Consider the following 26,670-nt stretch of genomic DNA (forward strand, 5'->3'; position numbering starts at 1 on the left):
TGACATTAATATTTTGTATGTAATCTGTCAAAATGTATTATAGATCTGATGTTATTGGTTTTTTAGGTATTAAACAATGGTTAATACCAATTTATTAATACACTTTATTTTTGCTTGTTCAGGTTGAGGAAACTCCATTAATGTTCAGTCGAAGTAGCTCTCCAGAATCTTTGAGCAGTTTTGACACTCAGTCAGTACACAGCTCAGTCATTAGTGAATACAGTCGCAGGGCTAGTGAGGTTGTCTCTCCCAGTGACATCCCAGACTCACCTTCAGAGTCAATGCCTTCCAGTCCCAGGAGGACACACTCACCAACCCGAAGGTTTAAAGATTTTGGATTGGGACCCAAGTCTCTGGCAGCAGCCAAGCAAATATTGGATTTTAGTAAACCAGTAAATCTGTTCAAACCTGAACCCTATTTGAATTTTACCAGCTTTGATGAAGAAGATAAACCCATAAACTTTGCAATCAGAAATGCTGAGAAAAACTTGCCTTTATTGAATACATTTGCTGATTTTGAGGAAGATCAACCTGTCAATTTTTCTGCATATTCCCAGGAAACCCCACCCATTACATTTAGTACTTTTCAGAAAAATATTGCACCTCCAAGTGTATTTCCAAATAATGTTACAAATAGAGCCAAGACATTGCCAACTCTAGTAGAGCATGCCAATGAATCTGAGGTAGCAGTGAGCGGGAAACTTGAAATACCTGCTTCTTATCTTGGATTAAACCCAGCCCCCAAAATGTTTGAAATTCCAGCAAAAGAACAGTCAATAGCAACAAAAACTCAAGCATCAACACAGGCCCAAGAACCTAACTTAACTAAGGTCCAGGAAACAGAAAGTGGTGCAGAGATAGTGACTAAAATGGCCTCAGCTCCCAAAACAGCCACTGTAGCTGTCAATAAGCCCTGGTCTCCAGCCACAGAGCAACTGAAGCAGGAAGACAGAGATTCTTCCATGTCTGAAGTCTCTGAAGGGGAGGAGGACATTTTAGCACAGTGCATTAGTTCTGGAATGCCAACACCGTCTGCCTCATCATCTGCTAGAAAGATGAGACGAGCAACTGTAGAAAACAATGTAAGAAAAAAATCAGCCATTCCAACCAAGGCTTCAGCTATACCAAAGCTGTCAACTCCTTCAGCTGAACATTCTAAGGTCATCACACCAACCCAGCAAAGCTCTACCCCTACTAGCAGCAAACTATTAAGGTCTGGAGTCAATCCAAAGAATGCTAAAATTCCTTTAAAATCTGAGCCTGCCAAAACTCCAATTAAAACTCCAACTTTCAAACTTTCAACAGATGCTGCGACTTCTGCCATAGCTTCAGGATCCTCAACTGCTAACTTCATGGTGCCATCCACAGCTCACACAGCTGCCAGTGTCAAATCTTCTGTTAGTAAAAACTTAACTCCTGCACTCAACAGAGCAGCTCAACTGATGTCTCCAAAGAAAGCTGCTACCAAGAATGTGTGTGACTCTTTCTTACCACACACTCAGAACTTGAACCAGTATGTGGATACCCATGAAGACTGCATCAGGTCTTATGCTACAGAGGGGACTCCCTTAAACTTTTCAGCTGCCACTTCCTTAAGTGATTTAAGTGTGTTAACTCAGAGCTCCAGTCCATCACCCAAAAAATCATCATCTTCCTCCAACAAATCTGTCCCTGATGATGCCAAGAGTGACAACAGCTCAGTCTGTGAGGAGAGTGATGAGCTCCTTTTGTCTCAAGCCATTGAATCTGCCCGGCCCAAAAGTAAATCTGGAAGAAAGTCTGGGGAAGAAGGGACTAATGAAGGCAGGAAATATCATTCTAGTGAAGTAAGTGATATAGCCAGAGACTCTAAAATGTCTGCATTTGTTCCTCGTACTTCCAATGTTGGTGTGGTTGGATTGTTCCATGATTTTATCCCAACTGATACTGTTAAAGTATTTCATCATGAGGGATCTTCAAAAAATTCAACCCTAACACTAAGTGATATAACAATAGATTCGGTGGAAGGCTCTGCCAGTGTCTCGAGCAAAAGTAAATATGTAAAGCAAACAGCAACTCAGAAGTATACTCCACAGCTAACATCTGTTTCACAAAATGGGACCAAGTATTCAGCCAAACCAAATGTACAAGGCTATCCTAATTACAATATGGCTTTTTCTCCTACTTCTAGTGATGTTCTTCATGTGTACCAGGATGAGGGTACACCTGTCACATTTTCCAGGAATGACTCATTGAGTTCACTAGGTGGTGAGGATGATGGCAGAGGAACTGCTAGTGGTCTCAGTGCCAGCCCACACAAAGACAGAAACCGCTCAAATGAGAGAGATGAAAGTGACAGCTCATCTTCCATACCCAAGGAGCGTCATGTCATTGGACAGTCCAGTGAAGACAGTAGTGTGGCTGGGGATAAAGTCGACCGACCAATCAAATTTGTTGTTGAGGATACACCAGTTTGTTTTTCAAGGAACTCATCCCTGAGTTCCATCACAAGTTTAGATAAGCCAGAACAGCCCTATGTGCCAGCAACAAATCAAAATAGTTCTACTGGAATTAAAATGAAGTTAGAAATGAAGCAGAATGAATTTAATGATTCCTTAAACGATGAGTTAGCAGACTGTGATCCGACTCCATCTGAACAGGCCCTGTTAGAACAGTGTATCAACTCAGTGATGCCTAAGTCTAGGCATTCTAGAGGAGAGGACAAAACTAAAAGACACTCTAGGGGCAAGTTCTTTGTCCCTAAAGCTGGGGGCAACATTGTGATGAATGGTGGACTCACAAAGAGTGCCTCACTTGAGATGACCACAGGACTGTCCAATGGCTACCACAGTGGCAGTGACAATGGTTCTCAGGGATCTCTGTCTCATGACCAGAGTAGTTATGAGAACTTGATGACAAGGTCTTGTTCAGACACCACAGAGCTGGACCTTGACCTTCAGGCTACACCATCATCTCGACAGTCTCGCTACTGCAACTGGCGCAGGCAGCGTCACCATTCACAGGGTGAAAACACTAATGTTAGGAGCCACTTTAGATCCCATTCTCAGGACAATGATAATTATCTAAAAGCTCAGAAAGAGATTAGTAACAAACTAGCCAAAGCCAATTGTCATACAGCTCAGCATATGTATCAAGGCTCTCTGGAATCTTTTCAGTATGTTCTTCATGACAGACAGTTAGGCAGCCAGACTAATCCAATGAAGACTAGTAAAGAAATAAGTGACTTTGCTGCTAAAGTTCGTGAGATCTCCAATGACAACATGGGAGGCCTCTTAGCACTGCGTGATGATGTGGACATTGATACAGCTGTGTTTAATGATCACAGTGTTGTTGAACTGACTGCTGATGAGGAGTCTGTGAACCAGACATTAAAGGTAGATTATGATGACAGTGAGGCTGGCAATGTCACAATTAAAGCAGAAAACACTAGTGAACTAAATAGTGATGTGCATTTTTTTATTGATGAGGATGAAGACCCTGACTATGATGAAGTGTATGATGGGAACATTTCATTAGAAGAGGAAGAAAGGCTATTGGCAGAAAATGTTCACCTGATAATGTCTGAGATTCAGACTACAAAAATGAGTGGAAGCACAGTGGATGAAGATCTGTTTATTGAGAATGAAACTATATCCCTGGTATCTAATGACTATGCCTCAGACACAAACTCTGAGATCTCCACCACTTGGTCAGACAAAAATTCTGACTTTTCCTCTGCCACACTAGCTGAGAACAAAAGCCATGGGTCATCAAAAAGTGGCCCAAAGATAGTTAAGCCAGGAATGAACTTGGCTCATGTCCAGAGGTTGCCACAAGAAGACTGTGCAGAGGATGCTAAAGGAATACGAGGAAGAAGGAAGCCCCTGTACCCAGGTAAATCAAACAATGCCAAAGTAAAACCTGGCTCTGTTTCACAAAACACTAAAATTGTTCTGCCACAGAAAAGCGCCAGTGTTCAAGCCAATAAAAAGACACCACCTAAGCAACCAGTGGTTGCTCAGGTGTCTCCAAGAACTAGGCAGCCAGGGCAGAATTCTCAGATTAACAATAGTAACCCCAAAAAGGAACTGCAGAAGAAAACCAGTCCAAGGTCAAGGTCTGCTGGTCCTGCCCCTGGAAAGGTCACCATAAATGGTAAACAATCTAACCCAAGGGCAGCTCAAGGCAACTCTCCAGCTGGTCGTTCCAGCATGACTAAACCAGTTGTAACTAAGAGCTCCAGTTCCCCTCCATCAAGCACAGCTACAAAAAATACCAATGTTGTGAAGCCCACAACGCCTCCTACCAAGCTGCTTGTGAACACTGGAGGTGGCTCTTTTTCTAACACTGTCAATCAGACACTGAGCTCCGAAAATAAAGAAAATAAACAGAGAACAGAGTCCTTGAATATTACATCAGGTGACTCAGGAAATAGACTGTCCAACGGCCTGACTAGTGATTCTTGGAACAAAACATTCAACTCTTCTGACTATATAGAAGAAAATGCGCAAGATAAACCGGTTCAGATGAATTGTAAAGAAGCTCCTGCTGTAAAATGTGCCTTAAAAACACCCAACAAATCCCCAAGTTCTATACCAACTATTGCCAAAGCATCTGTCAGCTGTAATAATGGTCTGAACCAATCCAAATTACCTACTTTAAGCCAAGGAAATAAAGCATTGGCTAATGTGTCCCCAAACCAAACAAATAAAATAGCAGCAACCAGTGCTTCAAGATCAGTCAGTGGGAATTCTCTAAGCCAAACTGCTAGTGAAAAGAAATCAGCAATTACCAAAAATAGTAGTAGCCCTGCCAATGTTGGCACTGTTAAAGGGTTTGCTAGAAGTTTGAGCAATGATACGAAAGCCACCATTGTTAATAGATCCAGTGATAGTTTGAAAGCACCTAATCGACCTTTGACCCCAGTTAGTTCTGGTAACAGTCGCAGATCTTCCCATTCATCTACATCTGGTATTCCTACAAAAGCTTTAGATGGATCAAACTCATCACTTAATACAGAATGCAATAAACGAACACCGCCTGGTGTTTCCAACAAGAAACAAGTGCCTAGCAAGATAGCAACATTGTGGAAAAGAGACGGCAGCCTTGAAAGATCACCTTCAAGAGAAAGCCCTTCATCTTCTGCATCATCTTTGTCCAAACTTCCAGTGTCTACATCTCCTAGTAGCACCAAACCTAGCAGTCTTCCACCCTCTGGGTTTAAGGCAAAGGCAGCAACTCTACCAGCATCCTCCAGCCTTACAGTATCCAAGTCTTCTTCTGATGGCCTCTGTAAAAGTGCAACTTATGAAAAGATTGCTTCTGATGTGAAGGTAGCTAAAAGTAGTAAGCTGAGTCCTAAACCAAGCCAGCCCAGTGTCAAGAAAGCTGCTGATGTCTCCAAGTTGACCAAACAGAAACAAACAAGCTATGAATCTCCAGAGAGTGGTGTGAGGAGGGGGGAAGTGTTTGAGCTGTATGATGACCATGAGGATGACCAAAACCTGTATGACACAAATGACAGTCTAGAGAGCAATGTCTTTGATGACTCCATGCTTAATCATCAAACAACCAATGACCACTCAGAGTCAGCTGACTCTCTTGATCAAAGTTGTGACTCTAGCACTCATATAGACTCCAGCACATTCAGAAAGAAAAGGAGAGACCCAAGTATCTCTAACTTGGAGTTACCCAATGCTGACGAGACTTGCAAGTCAATGTGTTCTTTTAATGATTCCATAGGATTTAACCAGAGCCTTGGGTTCAAACAGAAAACTTCAGTGACTGACAGCAGTTTCATCAGTGACATGAGTATGAGTGACACAACAACATCCAAAAATGACAAGAAAAACAAACAGGAGGAGAAAGGAAAAACTAAGTCCAAAGTAGCTCAAGGACTCAAACGACTTTTCAGTTCCAGCAGACACAAGGATAAGGAATCCAAGAAGAACAATGAACTTCCTAAGTCTAAATCTGCTGATAAAGAACTAAGCAAGGGTAAAAAATGTAGCCACAAAGAAAAGAAAAATCACAAAGATAAAAAGGACTATGATTTTTTTAGTGCTAACATTAAGATTGAACCCTCAACAATGTGTGATATGGATGATAAATTGATCTGTCACCAAGGGACATCAACTTCCATTACACCAAAACCAGGACAATTACGTACTGAACACAAAGTAAGCCCATCTGCCATTGTGGCCCCTTTTAATTATAATCCTCCATCCACTTTGCCAAATGGTAATGCCAGTGGCTTGGTAGCAGAGATTCTCTCCTCCATGCCAGTGTCAACCAGCCAGCAGTGTTCTGATGACCACCTGGGTGAGAACAGGGACAGTGATAGTCTGTCCTCTAATCCTGGAAAACACTTGACAAAAACAGAAATGTTGTTGGCAAGAAGACGACAGAGAAATCTTTCAACAGGTAAAGATGACAGCAAGAGTGATGCAGAACTATTGGCAGCTTGTATGGTGACTACAGTCTAGACCTGTCATATGCACATTGAATCCACTAAGAATAGAATGAATCTATTAACATGAAAACATTTATCTTTGTAGTGGTATTTCATTTGTGGATAGCTGGCATTAGGTCACAATCTATTTATTGAATGACATTTCTTCATATAAGCTCATCAGTTCACATAGAGTAACACAAATCTTTTTTTTTTATTTGTAAATTTTTATCTCCTGTTTGGATTTAGATTTGTCTCAATGTTTGATTTTGTTATGAACAAAAATGTCAAGCCAAAAAAAAAATGTTGGACCTAGAAATAGTTGGCACACTGGTCAAATTCTTTTTGAAAGGAAAGAATTCTCACTTTCTTTCGACTCCATAATGTGGGGAGTAGAAAAACATAGATTTTTCTGTTTGTATTTATATTGCCATTAGTTTTAAACTGGTGGGATTTAAGTGGTGTTTCTACTCCCTACAGGCCAGTGTTTGCACTATTTCAAAGTTCAGCATAAGTTATACTTTTTTTTTGGTTACTGTTGACTGGGAAGTGACCCAACTAGAAAGATATGCATGTTGCAGCTGAACATTTTATTTTGTATCATAAGCTGTATTTCAAAATTGACTTTGTATGTTGTTGACTAGGTCATTTTTGTAAACTGGTCATCCTGTGTACTTGTCCATTCATACAAAGGTAGCTAGTCTAATATTAGCCATAGCATTTAGTGCCTGCTGTGTGGTGCTGCTGCTGTATTAACACCCTTGTCTACTCTACACCTCCCCTCCCCCATTTGACTGACTCAGTTCTGAGTTAATGACAAACTTTTGTAAGTGTGCTAAACTTTCCATTGCCATCCTCCTAATAACATCTTCGCCACCCTAAGGGTTAGATCATTTCATATGTGAGTATTGAATAGTGTACTATGTATATATGTCTTGAATATCCCTTATGTCCTGTGACCAATCTGTTGGAGTCATGATCAGTTTCATAGATCCCACAACTGAGGTTAGCATCACTCACCATCTATGCATTTATTGAAAACAACTGTTGATTTGATAGGCTGACTGTGCATGTGGCATTGGTATGCAATGTGACACATCTATGTAAATGTCAGTTTCTCTTAGTTTTTAGGTTTTTGTGAAGTGTTTGCTTTTATTTGTTCATATTTTCACAAAGTTATTGACACATCTATGCTGATGTCATGAGTCTAGCAATGAGTTTATGTTTTGTGTACAGTATTTTACCTATTGCAATATTTTGCTTTCTAAGGCACTGCTGTACAAACTTCATTATGTATTTTTGGTTGTAACTTACACATTGTCTCCCTTTGAAACAATTTTGTTAGCTATTGTCATTAATGGGTAGGTTGTGTTTTTATTTTGTACTGAAGTTCTGCAGACATAGATAAATAGGCCAGGCCTATATTCTTTTGAGAGTTCTGTCTACACATTTAATTCATTTTTTAATATTTCTTTTTCATTTATTTTTTATTGCAAGCATATGTTAAAAAGCACAAAAAGTGAAAATAATTTCCATTATTCCTAGAATCCAAACCTAGAGCTTATTGTGTGCCAACAATGATTTGTGTAGTCCACAGAGTTCTATTCTGAATTTCATCATTTGAAAGCAATGGATCAAATCATTAAGATATGGATCAAATCTTTTATTTTCTTGTTTCTTAACACAATTTACACAAACAAAAACTTTATCTTTTTGATTATTTTTTATTTTAAAATATACACAAAATGTAAATAATTTTTAAAAAATAAATTGTCAAAATGTCCAATTTGATTTGAATATATTTATTCTAATATATTAAATATATATACAAATATTGTTTTTATAGAAAAGATGAAAGCTATTTATGAATTTGTTATTTGGCTTTTGATGCACATTTAATGGTTAGGGATCTGATTTGATAAATGCTAGCAGTCTATAATAATGTGTCCTATGTTTTTTTTTAAATCTAGGTTGTGCTATTTATCTCCCGGTATTTTTGTTCTTGTGTGCTTGAAGTTCAATAGAGTTGATTTTGTATGGGCCTAGGTGAGAGTTACCCATTTTTATGTCATAGAACGACATGTCCTAATCACCCAAAAGTCAGTGACAAGTTCCATTTCCATGCCTAGGATAATGTTTCCTTTTTATAAAGTCAGTGACAAGTTCCATTTCCTAAGTGTCAAAATGATTGCAAGGTTCAAGTTAGGTATTGATAATGTTGAATAAATACTTAAAAAGAGAATCACTCTCAACCTTAGCTTTATGTACATACATGTGTACTCAAGGAATAAGTTGATTATTTTGTGCCGAACTTAGTTACCTAACACCATCATGTTCAACTAGTTATCTTTGGATCTTGTAGGAAAATACATCAACTTTGTATGCTTGCTTCTATGCCTGTACTATGACGCTAGTCTTTTTGTATTGAACTTGTGTCTAGTAGACCTGCTTTCCTTGTGTACTTTGGGTTTGTACCTCTAGTTTTGGTTTAAAAGTGCAATAACAATTTCTACTTAATGGAATCTACTCTTCAACAACCAGCCCTGACATTGCTTCGCATTAATCCTGCAGCCCTAATGTTTGTAGCTAAGAGTTATGTCTCTTTGTACAAATCATTTGTGTACGTTGTTTTCTATGTTTGTTTGTACTGTACAGATTGTCTCATGAAATAAAACACTTTATTAACAAACGCTTGTCATTGTGTGTGTGTGTGTGTGTCACTTGAAGTCTGGTGAACTGATTCGTGTCTTGAACACAATCCATGCAGCAGAGCAATCAGATGTTGGCCTCCTGATCACTGTAATTTTATAACATGTTATCTCCCTTGTAGCAGGTAAAGATAGAAACAAGTTGTTGTGTGAACACACTGTGCGAGCTAGTTGTATAGTTAGTCTTATTAAATACAACGGACTGAAACAACGTTGTGATTACTTATATTTTTTTTTTCCATATAAATCTATTATGAACAGAAAATAAAGATTTAAGAAAAGCAAATCTTCTTGACTACAAGCACAATCCAGACACATCTTGCTTGTTAAATTATGTTCAGTCCTCGTGACAATTTGGTTCCTTTATTTTGACTTTGTGATGAATTAGAAAGTATCTTGTCAAGCTAAACATATTTCACATTATTTCATGTCACAAGCCATTCATAGCCACACACACACATAGAAATGAGATCTTTTTATGCAGCGGTAACTTCAATGCTTGGCTGATTATTGTTTCGTATAGGAATGGCTTAGCCATCACATAGCATTCACTTTTTGTAATACAGCGCTAGAGGCAAGCCATAAAACAAAAAATGATTAACTAAGTTTCCATCTGCTAATTATTGATCAGCCTATGTTATGGAATCTGCATTTAAATGAGGCCTGGATCAATTAAATGTTTGACTGAGGACGTCTTCGTAATTGTCCTAAGAGTAGAGTCTAAGACTCTGGAGCTCTAGGCCTATGGAAGCTTGTCCTAAGAGTGGAGTCTAAGACTTTGGAACTCTAGGCCTATGGAAGCTTGTCCTAAGAGTGGAGTCTAAGACTCTGGAACTCTAGGCATATGGAAGCTTGTCCTAAGAGTGGAGTCTAAGACTTTGGAGCTCTATGCCTATGGAAGCTTGTCCTAAGAGTGGAGTCTAAGACTCTGGAACTCTAGGCCTAAGGAAGCTTGTCCTATGAGTGGAGTCTAAGACTCTGGAACTCTAGGCCTAAGGAAGCTTGTCCTAAGAGTGGAGTCTAAGACTCTGGAACTCTAGGCCTAAGGAAGCTTGTCCTATGAGTGGAGTCTAAGACTCTGGAACTCTAGGCCTAAGGAAGCTTACCTCTATCTGCCTGTCTGAACAAAGATCCAAACATTTCCCTATTACCGATGGCTCGTATGGCAATACGTTTTGTGTGAGAACCAAGGGTCGAGCACATACGACAAACTTCCCCATATTCCTTTGCGTTTTTTTTTTTAAAGGCTCGTAAACCCCCCTCCCCCCCCCCTCGACTAGTTGTGGATACAAACTTGTAGGATGCACTGAATGCTTAGGATGAAGAGTAATTGGTTTCCCATCAAAGTTTTGAATCGGGGGTGGGGGGGGGGTGGAAGGCGGTAAAACATTATTTCCTCTTCTTCCCAGCAGCAGGGGCACAGTGTCTCACACCGTGACCTCCGTGTCGAAGGCGCCGCTCACACTGAGTAAAGGTTTGTTAGGAATTGTCCCGCCCTGCTCTGGGCAATAGCCATAAAAGGGTTATGTACTTAGTCGGGCGACACATACGCTCAGAGATAATATAGCAACCATTTCTTATGGTGATATTCATAAAACAGAAGAAATACTTTTTAAAATACATTACGATGTAACTCTGCCATGTCATTACATTTGTAATAGATCTGGACTAACAATAAAAAAGCATTTATAAAAATTAAAAAAAAGGGAACGACCTGAATTCGAACTTGCAGGCTAAAGGCATCTCAGGCTATCGCTGTAACCACTCCGCTAGGGTAGAGTCTATGAACATAGAAAGTTGTAGACTTATGTAGTGTTTCTATTTTATGTTTGCGTTCACTTAGCCTGAGACGGCGCGCCTAATATAAAGGGGATTAATTCAGCTTATTCAGCCACTTCAGTCAAGTACTATTTCTTTTTCTTGTTTGAGATACCTCTAACAAAGTGATTTATTACCAATTCAGTTAATTAACTAATTGATTATTTTTTTTATATCGATTCTTGTGTTGTCAGGTAAAAGAAATAATTGTGCAAAATTTCAGTGATATCCGAGATTTGGTATCGGAGAAATTACGTGTACAAACTTTTGCACATTATTCATGGGCATATATACAACATGTATCAATAAAAAAAATTTAACCACTTAGTCAATTAATTATTGATAAATGATTATTTTGTTTCATATCGAATAAGTAAATAAATTCTACATTGCTTAGAGTTATAGTTGTAAGTGCGCAGTTCTTTACCTTCGTTGTTTTTTTTTTTTTATGTTTTTTTTTAATTTGTTTTCACCTTGTTTGTGTGAAGTTGTAAAAAGAAATGTGACCAGAAAGTGACCACTGTAGGGTAAAACAATTGAAAAGTCTTTCACAGCTTTCAATTTAACCTAATTTTTTTTGGTAGGGGTGAGGATTAACTAAAGGAGTTGTCTTCCCACTTCGTACTGAGTTCTCCTCTTGTTTAAAGGTCTCTAGCTGTGAAACTGTACAACACTAAGACATTGGGACTTTTGTCATGGGAATAATTGACAAGGTCAGTTTTTTTTTTTTTTTTTGGTTACTTCCTGGACCTGGTGACCAACACTGCAGGCCTAAGTTAGTGTGTACATAACGATGTAACTGTTATACTATGTGTCTGCTGTTATACCATGTCTGCCGTGATACTATCTGCGTGTGTGTGAGTGGTAAAAGTGAAAGATTGTACATGAGGTACAGAGAGAGAAGAGCGTGCTGTGTTTTAGAACACTTGTCTTACACCAGTTCAACTCAGGTCTAAGCTTTTTACTGAACGGCTTCTTTTTCAATATTTGGATAATAATACAATGTGTTTCAGCTAAATAGCTAGCAGTTAATCATTTTTATACTGCTGTCAAGTGTCATATAACACATATCTTTTTTTTTTTGGGCCTTTACATTCTAATAATCAAGTCTTTAGTTGTGGACATTTACATTACAATTGTCAAATCATTAGTTGTGGACATTTACATTACAATTGTCAAGTCATTAGTTGTGGACATTTACATTACAATAGCCAAGTCATTAGTTGTGGACATTTACATTACAATAGTCATATCATTAATAGTGGACATTTCCATTAGAATAATCAAGTAATTATTTGTGAACATTTAGGCCTACATTCTAGGTCATTAGGAGTGGACATTTCCATTACAATAGTCGTTATTTGTGTGCCTACACATTGGAGCATCCAATCATTAGTTGTGGATCTACCCATCAGCTGACTTCCAATAAGACAAATTGTAGAGCTGCACATGTGAGTCAAGTCATTGAGTGTGTGAGTCTCGCTAGAGGACTTCTGGTTCTACACTTCTAGGTCAATGTGTCCTCCACAGTTGTCCACGTCTGCGGGGCATTGCTGCAAGTATCTCATTCATATCACGGTATATCATTCAAGGAAAACGCATTCAAAGATTTCAAATAGATTCTAAAGGCATCATTAATTAATATTGTTTCCTAGTCAATTCGAAGTATGAACGTCAATCACAAATGCGTGTTTTTTTTTGTTCAACTTAAAAAGAAAGGCGTTGAGCGAAATCAAAAACATGATTGATAGTTGACAGAGTTAGACACTCCTCTTTTCCATTACCGACCATTTCAGTTAATCGTCAGGTGTGAAATTCATTTGCTACTTGCAAGACTTATTTATATGTCAGTGATCTCGTTAGGTTTCTATGCATTCGATTACTTATAATCCATAGCAATATTTATTTCAAGAATTTTAGAAGCAAAAACAAGAACTTTGGATGAAAGTCAATTCTAGCCGATGTTATTTTCTAAACACATTAAAAGGTAAGCTTAAGAAAATCTCTTTCTCTCTCTCTCTCTCTCTCTCTCTCTCTCTCTCTCTCATTAGGCCTATATGGAATAGATAACACAGGCATACTATAAAAAACAAAGTATTTTTACAAAAGTTAAAATAAGGTGTTTTGTGATTTAAAATCTTGCTGTAAGGTTGATCTAGGTAAAGAAAACATATAATTCTCAAGTGATAGGCGTTTTTTTTTTCTCACTAAGAACTATAGGAAGAACATGTAAATGCGTTTACGTAATTGATTAACTAATTTTAAAAGTCGCATCGATTGAGAACAGTATATGACATTGAATGTATGTAACATTATTGTTTCACAGTCTATGATTTATGGATATGTTTCTCTCAAATACGATGCAAGTTTTTACCGTTTACATTGTTCTGTTTTTCCCCCTGCATCCTGTGTAAGGCTTTGTCTTCTTTATGTCCTGCTATGCTTGTTTCTTAACCTTAAGTTTTATCTACTCACAAAAACAATAGGCCTAAGTAAAAAAAAACGAACAAACATAATATGTGTTATATATATCTATTTACACTTCCAATGTATAAATTAAGACAACTGAATAGTATCTTCATTTTTACATTTGTTTTTTATATTTTGTGTTTCTGCATCTTTTAATTTATCATTGTAAATTAGAATAAACTAATCAAAATGATTTTTAAAAATACTAATTACCATTTTAAAATATAATTCCTTGCTTCAAGAAATTATATGAAAATCTAACAATCGGATTTAGTTCAGGTACATACAAGTGTATTTTTAATCTAAAGATATCTTGATGATCTTTTGTATTACTTTTCATATATATAAATATATATATATAAATTCAAAAAAATATTTTCTAGATAAAAATATATTTTCCACATTGCCTGACGTAGATCTATTAATTCTATGCAACTCCTGACAACACCAGGTAGTCTATAGACTGATTGGGTTTTTCTTTTTCGCGGTAACACACACTCATACACATATATCTATATTCACACACTCATACACATATATCTATATTCACACACTCATACACATATCTATATTCACACACTCATACACATATATCTATATTCACACACTCATACACATATATCTATATTCACACACTCATACACATATATCTATATTCACACACTCATACACATATATCTATATTCACACACTCATACACATATATCTATATTCACACACTCATACACATATATCTATATTCACACACTCATACACATATATCTATATTCACACACTCATACACATATATCTATATTCACACACTCATACACATATATCTATATTCACACACTCATACACATATCTATCTATGTTCTAGAGTGTCATCAACATAGACCTACAACTCAGTTTGATGCCGAGGTAACAGAGAGACCTGAGTATTCTATCAACTACAATGTCCAATGTAACGACCACAACAACTTCCACATTGACCACAGCAACCAGTCTCGTGAATACAACGTCAACTACACCTCAAAGCAGCAGCAACCATTCGGAAAGAACAACTACTGCAGCAGCTACAACAGAACTAACTTCCACCACAACATCAACAACAACTCAGTCGACCCAGCCAACAACAACACGTAAGCCTCTTACTTCGGGTTTTGTTTGTTTTAGACATTCTCTTAAGATTAAATAGTCTAAGAAGTTCTGTTCATCGACCTTGGTAGAGTGATGACCTTTAGTGTGTTGAATTTATATTTGAACTCATGAAGCATAAACTGAATGAAGTAGATAATCGTATACCATCATCAGATGATAGTCACAAGGTTTCGTGGGGCATCACGATTTGGCCATCACTCCAATCCAAACACTCCAGTGATTCTGTAGGCCAGCACGTTGGAGTCTGCCCAAACTTTCACGTCACGTGTCCCCTTAGGGTCAAACATTAATTGATGGGGTGACGTAGATGTTAGTGTGTTTGGTTAGAATACAAATTACTTTTGGCGACCCTGTGTAGATTTTATTGGCAATCGAATTTCTTTGTAGGTCAGCGAGGGAACCTGGGTAATGATGGACAGGCTTTTTATTAGAGGAAAATTACACGATTCTGTAATTTATTATATATATATATATATATATACCTATATATATGTATATGATTCTGTGGCCTACGGTTTACGAGGGTGTCATGTGGCCAGCACAACGACCAACCGCCTTTACATCATCTGCCCTATAGACTACAAGGTCTGAAAGGGGGAACTTTACTATATATATATATATATATATATATATATATATATATATATATATATATATATATATATATATATATATAATATATATATATATATATTATGCGCGTAGCCAGGATTTTTTTCGGGGTGGTGGTGGTTTGGGGAGAATGTTTTCTCCCCCTCCCCTCATATATATATATATATATATATATATATATATATATATATATATATATATATATATATATATATACATATATATATATGTGTGTGTGTGTGTGTGATTTGTTTGAGAGTGTATGGGTATGTGCATAATTAATCTTTATTACATTCTGACCCTTTATTCTTCGGAAGACGTTTATTGTACCCTACAATAGGTTAGTGAAAAAATTGTAGACTCTCAGCCATTGCCAGCAAGGGATCTGGGGAGCTCTGCAAGCTCCCCTAGCGCGGGGCGGAGCCCCACCACCATGCACTATTTCCGGTATTGAAAGCCAACAAAAATGCATATTTTGAGGTATCTACAGTGCGTTACATCAAAAGCCTTATGTACTATGCTTAATGACTTAGATCCTCCCGTGTCGTTCAGCGCGTTGGGCGGTAAGCTGCTTCCACAAAAATCGGTCACTGGCAATGTCTGAAGCCTCTTACCACCTGCTCTGAGGACCTCCATGAAAGTGTGGCGCCAAGTTGTGCAAGGATGTCCCTGTTTGTGCTTTTCTCAAAATGGCCACCATGTCAACTCTTATTATGCGTAATTCCTTTTGTCGGAGAACATGTCCCGCAAACCTCATGCGACGCTCTGTCACAACCTTACTAAGGGGTCGACTCCCAGGATTTCCTTGATTGAGACCCGATCTCTATAACTGACTTCTAAAATCCGTCTTAGCCATCTTTGTTAAGACACATTTAGTGTTGTTTTTTTTTTGGTTTTGTACACCAAATAATTGTGTTAAGTTTCATCTTGATCAGAGAATGGGTGAGGGAGAAGTGACGTGTACCAGACAGACAGACAGACAGAGAGAATTTGTAAAAATACTTTAAAAAAAACAAGACTTATATTGACTGTAATCGTATCACTTATTTTGAATCAATCATGCAATTAATTTGTAATAGATCTAGACTAACAATAATTAATCTGTACGATTAGAAATACTTTTACCAATTGATTTTGTTTAGTGTAATCTCATGCTTTTAACCCACTTAATGCGCTATGGTCCAATCACTTGTGTAGACCAGAAAAGGAGAAAGATTTCGTGATGGCTTTTTAAAAGTAAATTTAATTTAAAAAAAACATTTGTCTTTAATTCGAACTCGTAAGCTCAAGCTGACATACTAGCCACTGGACCAGCCAAGTGCTTGTGAAAATAAAAGGTTTATATAGTTATCTATTTTTAGTTTCAAATTTTTATGCGAAGACCTAATTCTCTATTAAAGGCTTATCTCCCATTAACTATATATATATATATATATATATATATATATATATATATATATATATATATATATATATATATATATATATAGTTTACAAATCTATATAATTGTGCAGAGTTTGAACCTGATCCGAGAATGGGAAGTGAGAGAAATCACGTGTACAAGATTTGTATCGGACAGACAGACAGACAGACACATTGAGTTGATGGAAACTTTGAAATATTAATAATAAATAATACTAATAATATATTTACTATCAATGAGGAAGTCGTCTTACAATTGTGCATTACAAACATTTTAACACTAGCAATCGAAATAAAACCTTCACACCAGTTTCACTCAAACGTTTCTGTAGATACTTGGATTGTGTTGAATGATTGGATAGCCAGAGGGACAAAAGAGTTCCTGAGTCTGTTTGCTATGTTCTATTTATGAAGTTCCATTATCTTTCTCTGTAGGTCCCGCTTTATGTCCAGAACTTAATAATATGACCACCTCTACTGAACAGAATGATCCAACAACTACCAGAAAACCAATCTACTTACTCAGCACGACTCATCGCAGTAGCGGCATAGTGGTCAGAGTACAGTGTCCGTGGGCAGACTCCAGCTACAAACCCACATATCTTCTATGCCAGAGTAATGGACAGTGGAACAGCAGCCTGCCGTATTGTTATGGTCAGAGCCTGAACAATTAAGTGTTCCATTTTTTGTTGTTCTTTAGTCAGTTGAACCAAAGCATGTGGTTATCTGTTTGATGTTTTTGACTGGAGAACTGTCGCTATATTTTAGACAAGTTCAGTCTTTTGACGACATGAATATTTTAACATATTACTGTGAAGCAATATTGCACTCTCCAGGGGAGATTCCACAAATATTTAGAGTTGATATAAACCTTTATTTAAAATTATACATTATTATAACTCGTCCAACACACGGACTTTCTTCGAGAGGAACAGACTGACCTATTCTAACAACTGTCGATTAACTCTCTCAATTCTAAGTCTCCAACTCTAACTCTCTCAGTCTCCAAGCTCCAACTCTAACTAACTCTCTCAGTCCCCAAGCTCCAACTCTAACTCTCTCAGTCTCCAAGCTCCAACTCTAACTCTCTCAGTCCCCTAGCTCCAACTCTAACTAACTCTCTCAGTCTCCAAGCTCCAACTCTAACTAACTCTCTCAGTCTCCAAGCTCCAACTCTAACTAACTCTCTCAGTCTCCAAGCTCCAACTCTAACTAACTCTCTCAGTCTCCAAGCTCCAACTCTAACTAACTCTCTCAGTCTCCAAGCTCCAACTCTAACTAACTCTCTCAGTCTCCAAGCTCCAACTCTAACTAACTCTCAGTCTCCAAGCTCCAACTCTAACTAACTCTCTCAGTCTCCAAGCTCCAACTCTAACCAACTCTCTCAGTCTCCAAGCTCCAACTCTAACTAACTCTCTCAGTCTCCAAGCTCCAACTCTAACTAACTCTCTCAGTCTCCAAGCTCCAACTCTAACTAAAAAATCGAAACCAAAATGTGTCGAATGCAGTAATTCAAATCTATTAAATTCATATATAGGAAAGGCCCATCAGCGAAATGGCATATAAAGCGAACACCTCTCCGTAATTTTTATCCATTCTTATTTATTTCAAAAGTAACTGCAGAACTAAGAAAATGGTATTACAAAGAGTCCATTTTTATACATTTCCCACATAGTCACTTTCGTTTTCCCTCATAAAATAAAGCATAGCTGAAGGTCAAAGTTGACATGTATGGAAATTTCATTCTCAAAACGTTTCCGGATAAACGAGAATAGGTCCGAACTTAAGGCGATTTTAAAGCACCAATGGAAATCGGCCGAAATAAAATTGCATATTATGCTTATAAATTGATGAGGAAATAGTTAGCTAGAATAGCTAAGGCTATTCATTCCGTTGAAAAATAAATATTATGGGGTGTTCGCTCAAAATGACCCTTTTAACTGAAAACCTATTCAGCGAAACCCCTATTATATAAGCTTAAAAAGCCATTAATAATAATTTAGTTACTTATTTAGTCTGTTTTCTTTTTGTCTTATCTATTGTTATTGTTTGTAAACTGAAATATTAAAATAATAGGCATATTTTTAACCTTAACCCAATGTCTTGGATTTCGAAGATTAAGGATGAGTGCATCACTACGTGTTTCGCATGACTACGCCCAGTTGCGACCAGCATATTTTCCCGCATTTTCTTTCCGTCTAAAATGTTTGACTCGCAGCTCTCCAACAGTTTCAGAGGTCATTTGCTGGCAGTTACTTTCCTCTATGCCAGTGAGGGTGAAATGACGCTTCAGTTGATCTTAACAGCGCTTATACGGGAGGGGGGGGGCGGTGTGTTGCCGTCCTCCTTTTTTTTTAACTGGCTGGTTAACATCTTGTTACTAATTAATGATATTAATATGTGTATAAATGTTTAAAAGAAGTGCAGAATTCATTTTCACAGGGTTCCCCCACCATTCTGAGATTAGGATTATTAGGAGATTTCCAAGAGTTTTCCAGGAGAAAATATTCGATTTCAGGATCGGAAAAACGCGAACTATATATTTAGTAATAAATATAAGAGTTACCATATAATATACATGTATAAAATTACAAGATCTCTCCTGAGCCTTTCGTCTCCATGCCCGAAACCCAAGCTGTTATAGATCTGTCTCCATAACATCATCAATCCATCGCATTCGGGATCTGCCTTTGGGTCAATCAGCTTGTGTGTGTTTGGGGGGGGGGGGAGATCGAGTTGATGGTGATTAAGTGCACTAAACAAAAGTTCTTTTAAAAAGAATAGTTGCAGTAACGAGAGTTTATGAAATGGAGAGTAGTACGACGTGGACTAGCCTATAGGAAGGTGGCGAGATAGAATTTTGTAGTTTCTTTCTTTCTTTTAAAAAAAAAATAGATCGCAAGTTTCGTAGGCTATATAGACATCAGTTACAAGCAGAGAAAGAAGATGTGGAGCACGAGAAAAGTGAAAACAAATTTAGGCCTAATGCCACAAGGAGGACAATAGTTGTAATGCTTCATGGAAGAAGTTAGATGATAGAACTAATTGAAGCATAATTTCCTATATTTTAACATGCTATTTCGCTATTTTTTACGGCCTTTCGCTCATTATGACTCCTGCGAAAATTGCGTTCGCTGATTAGGTCTGACCCCTACCGCAAGTTGACTTGATTTATAAATTTGATAGCTGATATGGAAAAAATAATCAAATTTAGTTTTATCGCCCAATAGCTGAGGAGTCCGCAGATGTTTTCATTTTTATTATAAGTTTAACCATTGCGGAGTTATAAATTCTAAACTAAAAACTGGCACAAAAGCGTTCGCCATTGGTCCTTTCCCATATATATTTTTCTTCCCATTCCTAATGTTGTTCTATTATAATCTCTAACAAAAATAGAACAGAAATAGGAAATAACAAATCGATGTAAATCTCATTTGTCAAGATGAAACAAAGCTTTCAGTGTTCAGTCTTCGCAAAAATTATCATTTCGATGGCACGAGTCACTGTGGAATAGAACGCAGGAAAACGTTTAGCGTTGGAACTCGGTCCTGGTACCAGCTTGGTGCGTCATCCCAGGTCTCATTTATTTTTAGCATAATCATAGGGAGGAGGCCCTATATCATATTCTTGAACCCGGGCCCACGATCTCCCTGCTACGCCACTGATTAGATACATAGTAATTCAATCATAATACTAATTGCAATGACTTCGATTCCCTAAGATTAAGGATGAGTGCAGTGCTTCACATGACTACACAAACCCAGTTGCGAACTGCATATTTTTCCACATCTCGTGCAGACAAATCCGTTGTCCTCCGGTGGTCAATTTACGTTTTTTTTTCCGTCTTCTGCGCATGTCTTCAATAATGACTTTCCTTTGGGTCTCAAATGTGTGTCCCGCAGTCTTTGTGAGAGCTCTCACACTGTCTCTTTCTGGGGCCATCAGCTGCAAGCTTTTTTCCTCTAAGCCGGTGAGGGCGAAATTGCGCCATTTTTTTAAAGTGCCCTTATGGGCCCCTGTTGTTCATGGGCCCCAGGTTCATTGAACCCCTTCGCGCCATGGATGCTACGCCACTGTATCTAATCTAATTAGCGTGTATCAAAACCATCCAAATTAAGTACCATGTATGGAAACGAATGACTGTGTAATTAACTTCCTTTATATTTACAAATTACTTTAACCTATAATCTTTTAATTATTTTTTTTCAGAATCTTTTGAGTTGTCGTCCTACAAATTATTTTTTGCTCTCGGTGGTGGCGCTTTGGGTCTTATTGTTCTTGTTCTAAGTATCATTTACTGTTCTTTGTTAAGGGAGGACCGAAGGAAGTCGTCCAGGTATGTAACGAGCAGAGATGAGCTCATCAGATCTAGTCACAATGTCTCACTTTCATAACATAGGAATACATTTGAGTTCTAATTGAGAAACTAATGTGGCGCAACGTGAGAACAAAAAAGGGGGTGGGGAGTGCCAAGATAAGTTTTTGAAGGTCCAAAAAATCTGATAGATATTTATGTGAGAACTGAATGAGTAAAACGTCATTATTACAATCTTCTTTTTTGAAGTAACGTCTGTATTATATAAGATAAGATATTACAAATGTTTAGAATATCAATATAATAACATCGAGCTCCCTTCCTAGGTGGCCAAGCCAAGTTCAAGCGCACTTAGCCTCTCAACCTCGCTTTGAAATACAATGAAGAGACGCTGGCTCACCTGACACTTTTTATACTTTTTTTTAGAGATAAGCAACAAGATAGAGTCAACATTCTCAAAAAACAAATTCAATGACTCTAACAACGAGAATCTACTCGTCTTTCTTATTTCAGAGGGGCCGAATCTCTTCCGAGCCTAGTTATAACATTCTGAATGACGTCTTTCTTATTTCAGATTGGCCGAATCTCTCCCGAGCCTAGTTATAACGTTCTGAATGACGTCTTTCTTATTTCAGAGGGGCCGAATCTCTCCCGAGCGTAGTTATAACATTCTGAATGACGTCTTTTTCATTACTCAAAACATGCTCTCTTTAAGAAGATGATGAGTCCATCAGATGGTTCTGCGATGCCCCTTACCCAAACTGTATCGGCACTTGCCGTTCCTTTGGATACATCAGCTGCGTGGAGAGTGGGTATTGCAGGTGGCATGGTTCCCACCACATTCATGCATTCATCTCTTTACTAAGAGATGCTCCATAGTCGCTTTGTAACTGTAGGAGGCCATATGTTTACTTACAGCATATACCAATGGAGGCATTTGCTAATGTGAAATTAACTCTGTTTTTGAAAGTAGCTGTAAACTATTCAACCTGCCTATGATTTTATGACACTTGCATGTATATATATATATATATTATATTCAAAGGCAGTCCTCGGATGTATCTGACACAACAGAAACCAAGCAAGTGGACCCTTATCATATTGGAGACAGATTGTATTCCAATCCTTCATCTTCAGGAGACTCTACTCCCAGTAATTCGACGTATTCCAAACAAGCCATTTTTAGGTAGAGTTAAGAGAACACAATTAAACCATTAGTCACAAGTCTCATCTATAAAAATAAGGCGATCAAAAAACTAAATCTTTTTACAACAGTATATAAATACACACCCTTTTATACCGGTATATATATATTTTATTTTTACGCCCTCCACATAATATACTCTTGTAGATTGTAGTTTGCCAACTATAACATATTCTAATTTCCCACTTGCTGGATTTAGATTAATCTATATATATAATTCTCTTCGTCGCTCAACAGTTTGGACGAGAAGAAGAAGTAAAGGAAAGATCACTCTCTTATTTCTGCGAATAGTAACCCCACGAAAAAACAAGACGGGGAGAAAAAGTATTCACAAAATAGCAGGGCCGGACCGTTGTGACCAAGAAAGATCACTCTTTTTTTTTTTTATTTCTACCTTACGTAAAAAAAGAAAATGCCGTTTTTATTTATCGCGCGGATTGGCGTTATCCACCTCCTTCGTCCTGCGGGAGGTTTGGACTACTATGTATATTCCCCCGTCACTAAATAGCAGGGCCGGACTTAACTATTGTGGGGCCCTATGCGTAACGGATTTCGCGTGGCCAAGATTGGTTATGGAAGCGGATAATAAGTGAAATTTAAGAGTTTGTATTAGAAAATAAATTCGTCTATGCATTTTATTCATTCTTTACTACGTACAGAATTACTTTACGAGCCTTGCGTGTTGCAAAGTCATACAGTATATCATAATAATTCTGTTTCCTACATAGATCACGCTCAATAGCAAGAATTACCAAATGTTTTAATCTATCTTTGAGAATTGTTGACCTCAAGTAATTCTTCATTAGTTTGAGGCGCGAGAAGCTTCTTTCACCTGATTCCAAAATTACGGGATAATGCCAGTTTTTTCCCCGCGTAGGATTGGCATTTTCCATATTGAATGATACCCCAAAATGACAATTTTGTCTATATATATCATGAGATTTCCATGACTTTTTCATATATTTTGTAATTTCAGGAGATTTCCAGGAGCTCCTGGCAAATCAGGCGGCCGCGGGAAATCTGTTATAAGTTATAAAATGGTTTAATTTAATAATTTATACCTAGAATTAGCGAAAGTGTGGGGCCCACTGCGGTCATTAGGTTGCAGTAGCTTATGGCCGGCCCTGCAAAATAGCGGCGTATTTTACGCCGTGGTTTGACTATATATATATATATATATATATATATATATATATATATATATATATATATATATATATATATATATATATATATATATATATATATATATATATATATATATATATATATATATATATATATATATATATATATATATATATATATATATATATAACAAGTAATCTACTCTGTATTCACCCATCACTAAATAGCAGGGCCGGACTTAAACATTTTTGTCTATATATTTCAGGAGATTTGTGTTTTCTAAAGATTTTAATGATTTCCAGATATTTCCAGGACTTTTTCGTATATTTAGCAATGGTTTAATTCAATAATTTATATACCTAGAATTAGCGCGGGTCCTATGAAAGTGCGGGGCCCACTGCGGTCGCATAAGTGCGGAGCCCACTGCGGTCACCTAAGGCCGTCCCTGCAAAATAGCGGCGTATGCTACGCCGCCAGTCGACTAGTATTTACTACAATTAAATTGTTCTTAGCTAGTAAATTAATCCTCTATTTTTACTTGTTTAAATTGTGGTTCCGCGCCACATGTAGATTCATGTCTGCTTACTTTTAACTATGTCGGATGGCCTTGACCACTCAAGTCAGTAATAGTCTATTTTTGTTTGACCACGTTACCAGCTATGGTCCATTACAATAGATCCCAAAGTAGTTCATAATACTGACTTAGTGAGGAATAAATGTTTGTGATCAAGTAGTTTTAATAAATTCGTGATCTTGTTTGTTTCGTTTTGCAGCACTCACGTGAATCCATCTTTTTACGAGGATGATTATGATAGATGGAAGAAAGAAGAAGATACAGAGAGATTGTATGACTCTCCCTGGCCTCAACAGTAAGTTGAAGAGTTGTGCCATTTCAACAGTTTCCTCTATGGACACACAAATAGTTAACTTTTGTTGTGGTGTCTCCGGTCTTCAGTATCAAGGAAGTTTGAATAATCTACGTTTTGTTTGGAAAACAGTCATGTGATCATTTGTGTACACTCTAGGTACAACAGAAGGGAATTATTTTCCAGCGTTTCCTTTTCTATCACAATATACTTTCAGTATGGAGAAAGTATGAGACTTAAAATTTAAACAAATGTGCAAACTAATAAAGCAGAGTTAAGATGAAGCTCCTCTACTAAAATTGCAGTATTAAAACAACCAAAATAACAAAAAATAGTGCTTTAAAAAAACTTTAAAAAAATTTTTTATAGACCTATTGATGTGTATCAATTAGTTTGGATCAGTCATTTCCTTGAATTTGTAATAGATCTAAACTAACAATTATAAATCTGTGTAATTAGAAATGTTTTTTTACCAATTGTTTTTATTTAGTGCCATTTCATGCTTTGAGCGTTCTCAATGCGCTTTGATCCTATCACTTTGTGTCTGGACCAGTTGGAAATGGGGAGAAGGAACGGGGAATCTGGGGGATCGCTTTTTGAATGTATTTGAAGTTGTGGGCTAAAGCCTTCTCACGTTTCTTAAACCAACGCGATAACCACTCTGCTAGCGAAGAATCTATGAACATGGAAGATTGTAGAGTTGTCGTTTCTATTTCATGATTATGTTCATTAAGCCTCAGAGACAGCCCTATATAAAGGGGACTAATTCAGCTTATACCACCAATTCAGTCAATCACTACTTCTTTCCCTTGTTTAAGCTACCAAATAAAGTAAGTATTACCAATGGTTAATTAACTTTTTTTTTTTTTATTGATTCTTGTGTTGTCATATAAAAGAAAGAAATGATTATAAAGCTTGTTTTCTTTCTCTCTCACCCCCCCCCAACACTCAATGAAGTCACTAGAAATCAGACTCAGACATAATGTCTACACATTTAATTTAAAAAAAAAACACATCCCACAATTGATAATAAAACATAATAAAAAAGTATATGATTCACAAAGGCATTTGAAAGAGAAGTAAGGCTGAAAGAAACAATTGGATGCTTACAAAATAAATGAAAGAACTCCCCCCCCCCTTTCCGAAAAAAAAATACACTTATCAAAATCCTTATTTCAGTCGAGGCTTGAAAGTTCAGAGTGAGACTGACAACTTTAAATGGAGTCAGTCAAATTTAAACAATCTCGCTAATACAGGGTAAGAACAAAATGTCTTAGTTTTTCTATTTAATATTGCAGATGTTTATGTATACAACTTTAACAACTATTTTTATGCGATATTTTCAAAAACTTTAACTAATGTATTTATGTGGTACTAAATCTAAATATAACCCATTTGTGCACGAATAATTACACTGACCCCCCTTCCCATTTTAATGTTATGAATTTAAACTATCTTGTATAGGTGAATATAATTATCCAGCATACTATATCCAATGCAAGTCTCTAAAGCACCTATTTCGACATTTAATAACTAGGATTGGGTTTATTCTGGGTGATAAATATAACTATAACCTACATAGAAATAGATTGCACTCAATAAAACATGTTTAACTACTACCACATAACAGCTCTGTCACTTCTAGTCAATAGAGAAGTCGGAGGCCTACATTGTTGAACTGTCTTTTTTTTCCCTCTACATCTAATTTCTTTCTAACTTCAGATTCCAGAAAATTCCTCGAGGGTTTGTATCACTAGATCAAATCTCGTTTTCATCAGAAGATTCAACTGGCCAGGAATCGACTACGAAATCGGTTGATCCTTTGTACGCCTCAAAGTCGAGTTTCCAGTCACAAACATTGCACGGCGTGAAACGTTACAGACGCATGAAATCCAAAGAATTGACGACGAATACACTGCCCAGTCAACTAGGCAGCAGCACATTGGAGGACTCCAGCATTGGAGTAACAAATCTTTAAGAGAGAAACAAAAAACTGACATGTGTCATGAGAAACTATCTGTGTATAAACTTCAAATATTTTTATAAAAATCCTAACAAAATTTTATAACATGTATAACTGGAAGAGAAATAAAAACTATTTTCATTGTTTAATACAATTGTTTGGCTTTAAAATACAATTAACTCAACTGTTAGGATGAAATTAATTAAAACACTAACATTTATTATCTATCACAGTGGCGTCTCTAGGGGAGTGCGTGCCATACCGGGTGTCACTCAAGTAGAAAAGAAATTGAATCAATGAATCATTGAATATAGATAATAAGAGCACTGCATTATGGTCCAATACAAGGGAAAAACAATGCTATCTATTTTACAACGGATTAATTAATCTATGAATTGTCCTATAAAATTACTAGCATTACCCTCCCTTTACGCCCGTTGATTTTTTCCCAGGCTTTTTATTGTTTTTGTATGGCCGTAACACACCCCTCCCCTTTTTTTTTTATTAGCTTCCAATAATCAAGCCACATTTTAACGATCCCTTTACAATGGAAAAGGACAACAGGTCAGCATTGTGGCAGAGAATCATAGGAAA

General features: G+C 37.1%; 2 protein-coding genes across 9 annotated transcripts in view; both read left to right on the forward strand.

Annotated features, from left to right (window-relative positions):
- Nucleotides 1–9,119, forward strand: part of LOC106073243 (adenomatous polyposis coli homolog) — a 59,954-nt gene extending 50,835 nt beyond the window's left edge. For all 6 annotated transcript variants that reach the window (XM_056017106.1, XM_056017107.1, XM_056017105.1 and 3 more), the window contains one exon: nucleotides 123–9,119. In XM_056017106.1, the coding sequence (XP_055873081.1) occupies nucleotides 123–6,464 (6,342 nt within the window). In that variant the 3' untranslated portion in view covers nucleotides 6,465–9,119. The remainder of the gene's footprint in view (nucleotides 1–122) is intronic.
- Nucleotides 9,120–11,550: 2,431 nt separating this feature from the next.
- On the forward strand, nucleotides 11,551–26,210 carry LOC106058376 (uncharacterized). 3 transcript variants are annotated; one of them, XM_056017114.1, is made up of 9 exons: nucleotides 11,551–11,669; nucleotides 12,869–12,943; nucleotides 14,285–14,546; nucleotides 17,036–17,254; nucleotides 20,810–20,936; nucleotides 21,961–22,101; nucleotides 24,021–24,116; nucleotides 25,293–25,370; nucleotides 25,836–26,210. In XM_056017114.1, exons 3-9 carry the CDS (start codon nucleotides 14,360–14,362, stop codon nucleotides 26,089–26,091), a joined length of 1,104 nt encoding a protein of 367 aa, XP_055873089.1. In that variant the 5' UTR covers nucleotides 11,551–11,669; nucleotides 12,869–12,943; nucleotides 14,285–14,359; the 3' UTR covers nucleotides 26,092–26,210. The 3 variants fall into 3 exon arrangements, with proteins under 3 accessions (XP_055873089.1, XP_055873090.1, XP_055873088.1); XM_056017115.1 differs by lacking the exon at nucleotides 11,551–11,669 and adding an exon at nucleotides 11,729–12,534; XM_056017113.1 differs by lacking the exon at nucleotides 11,551–11,669 and having other exon boundaries at nucleotides 12,542–12,943.
- The last annotated feature ends 460 nt before the right edge of the window (nucleotides 26,211–26,670 follow it).

The sequence above is a fragment of the Biomphalaria glabrata genome, chromosome 18 (assembly GCF_947242115.1).
Source record: "Biomphalaria glabrata chromosome 18, xgBioGlab47.1, whole genome shotgun sequence".
Classification (NCBI taxonomy): domain Eukaryota; kingdom Metazoa; phylum Mollusca; class Gastropoda; family Planorbidae; genus Biomphalaria; species Biomphalaria glabrata.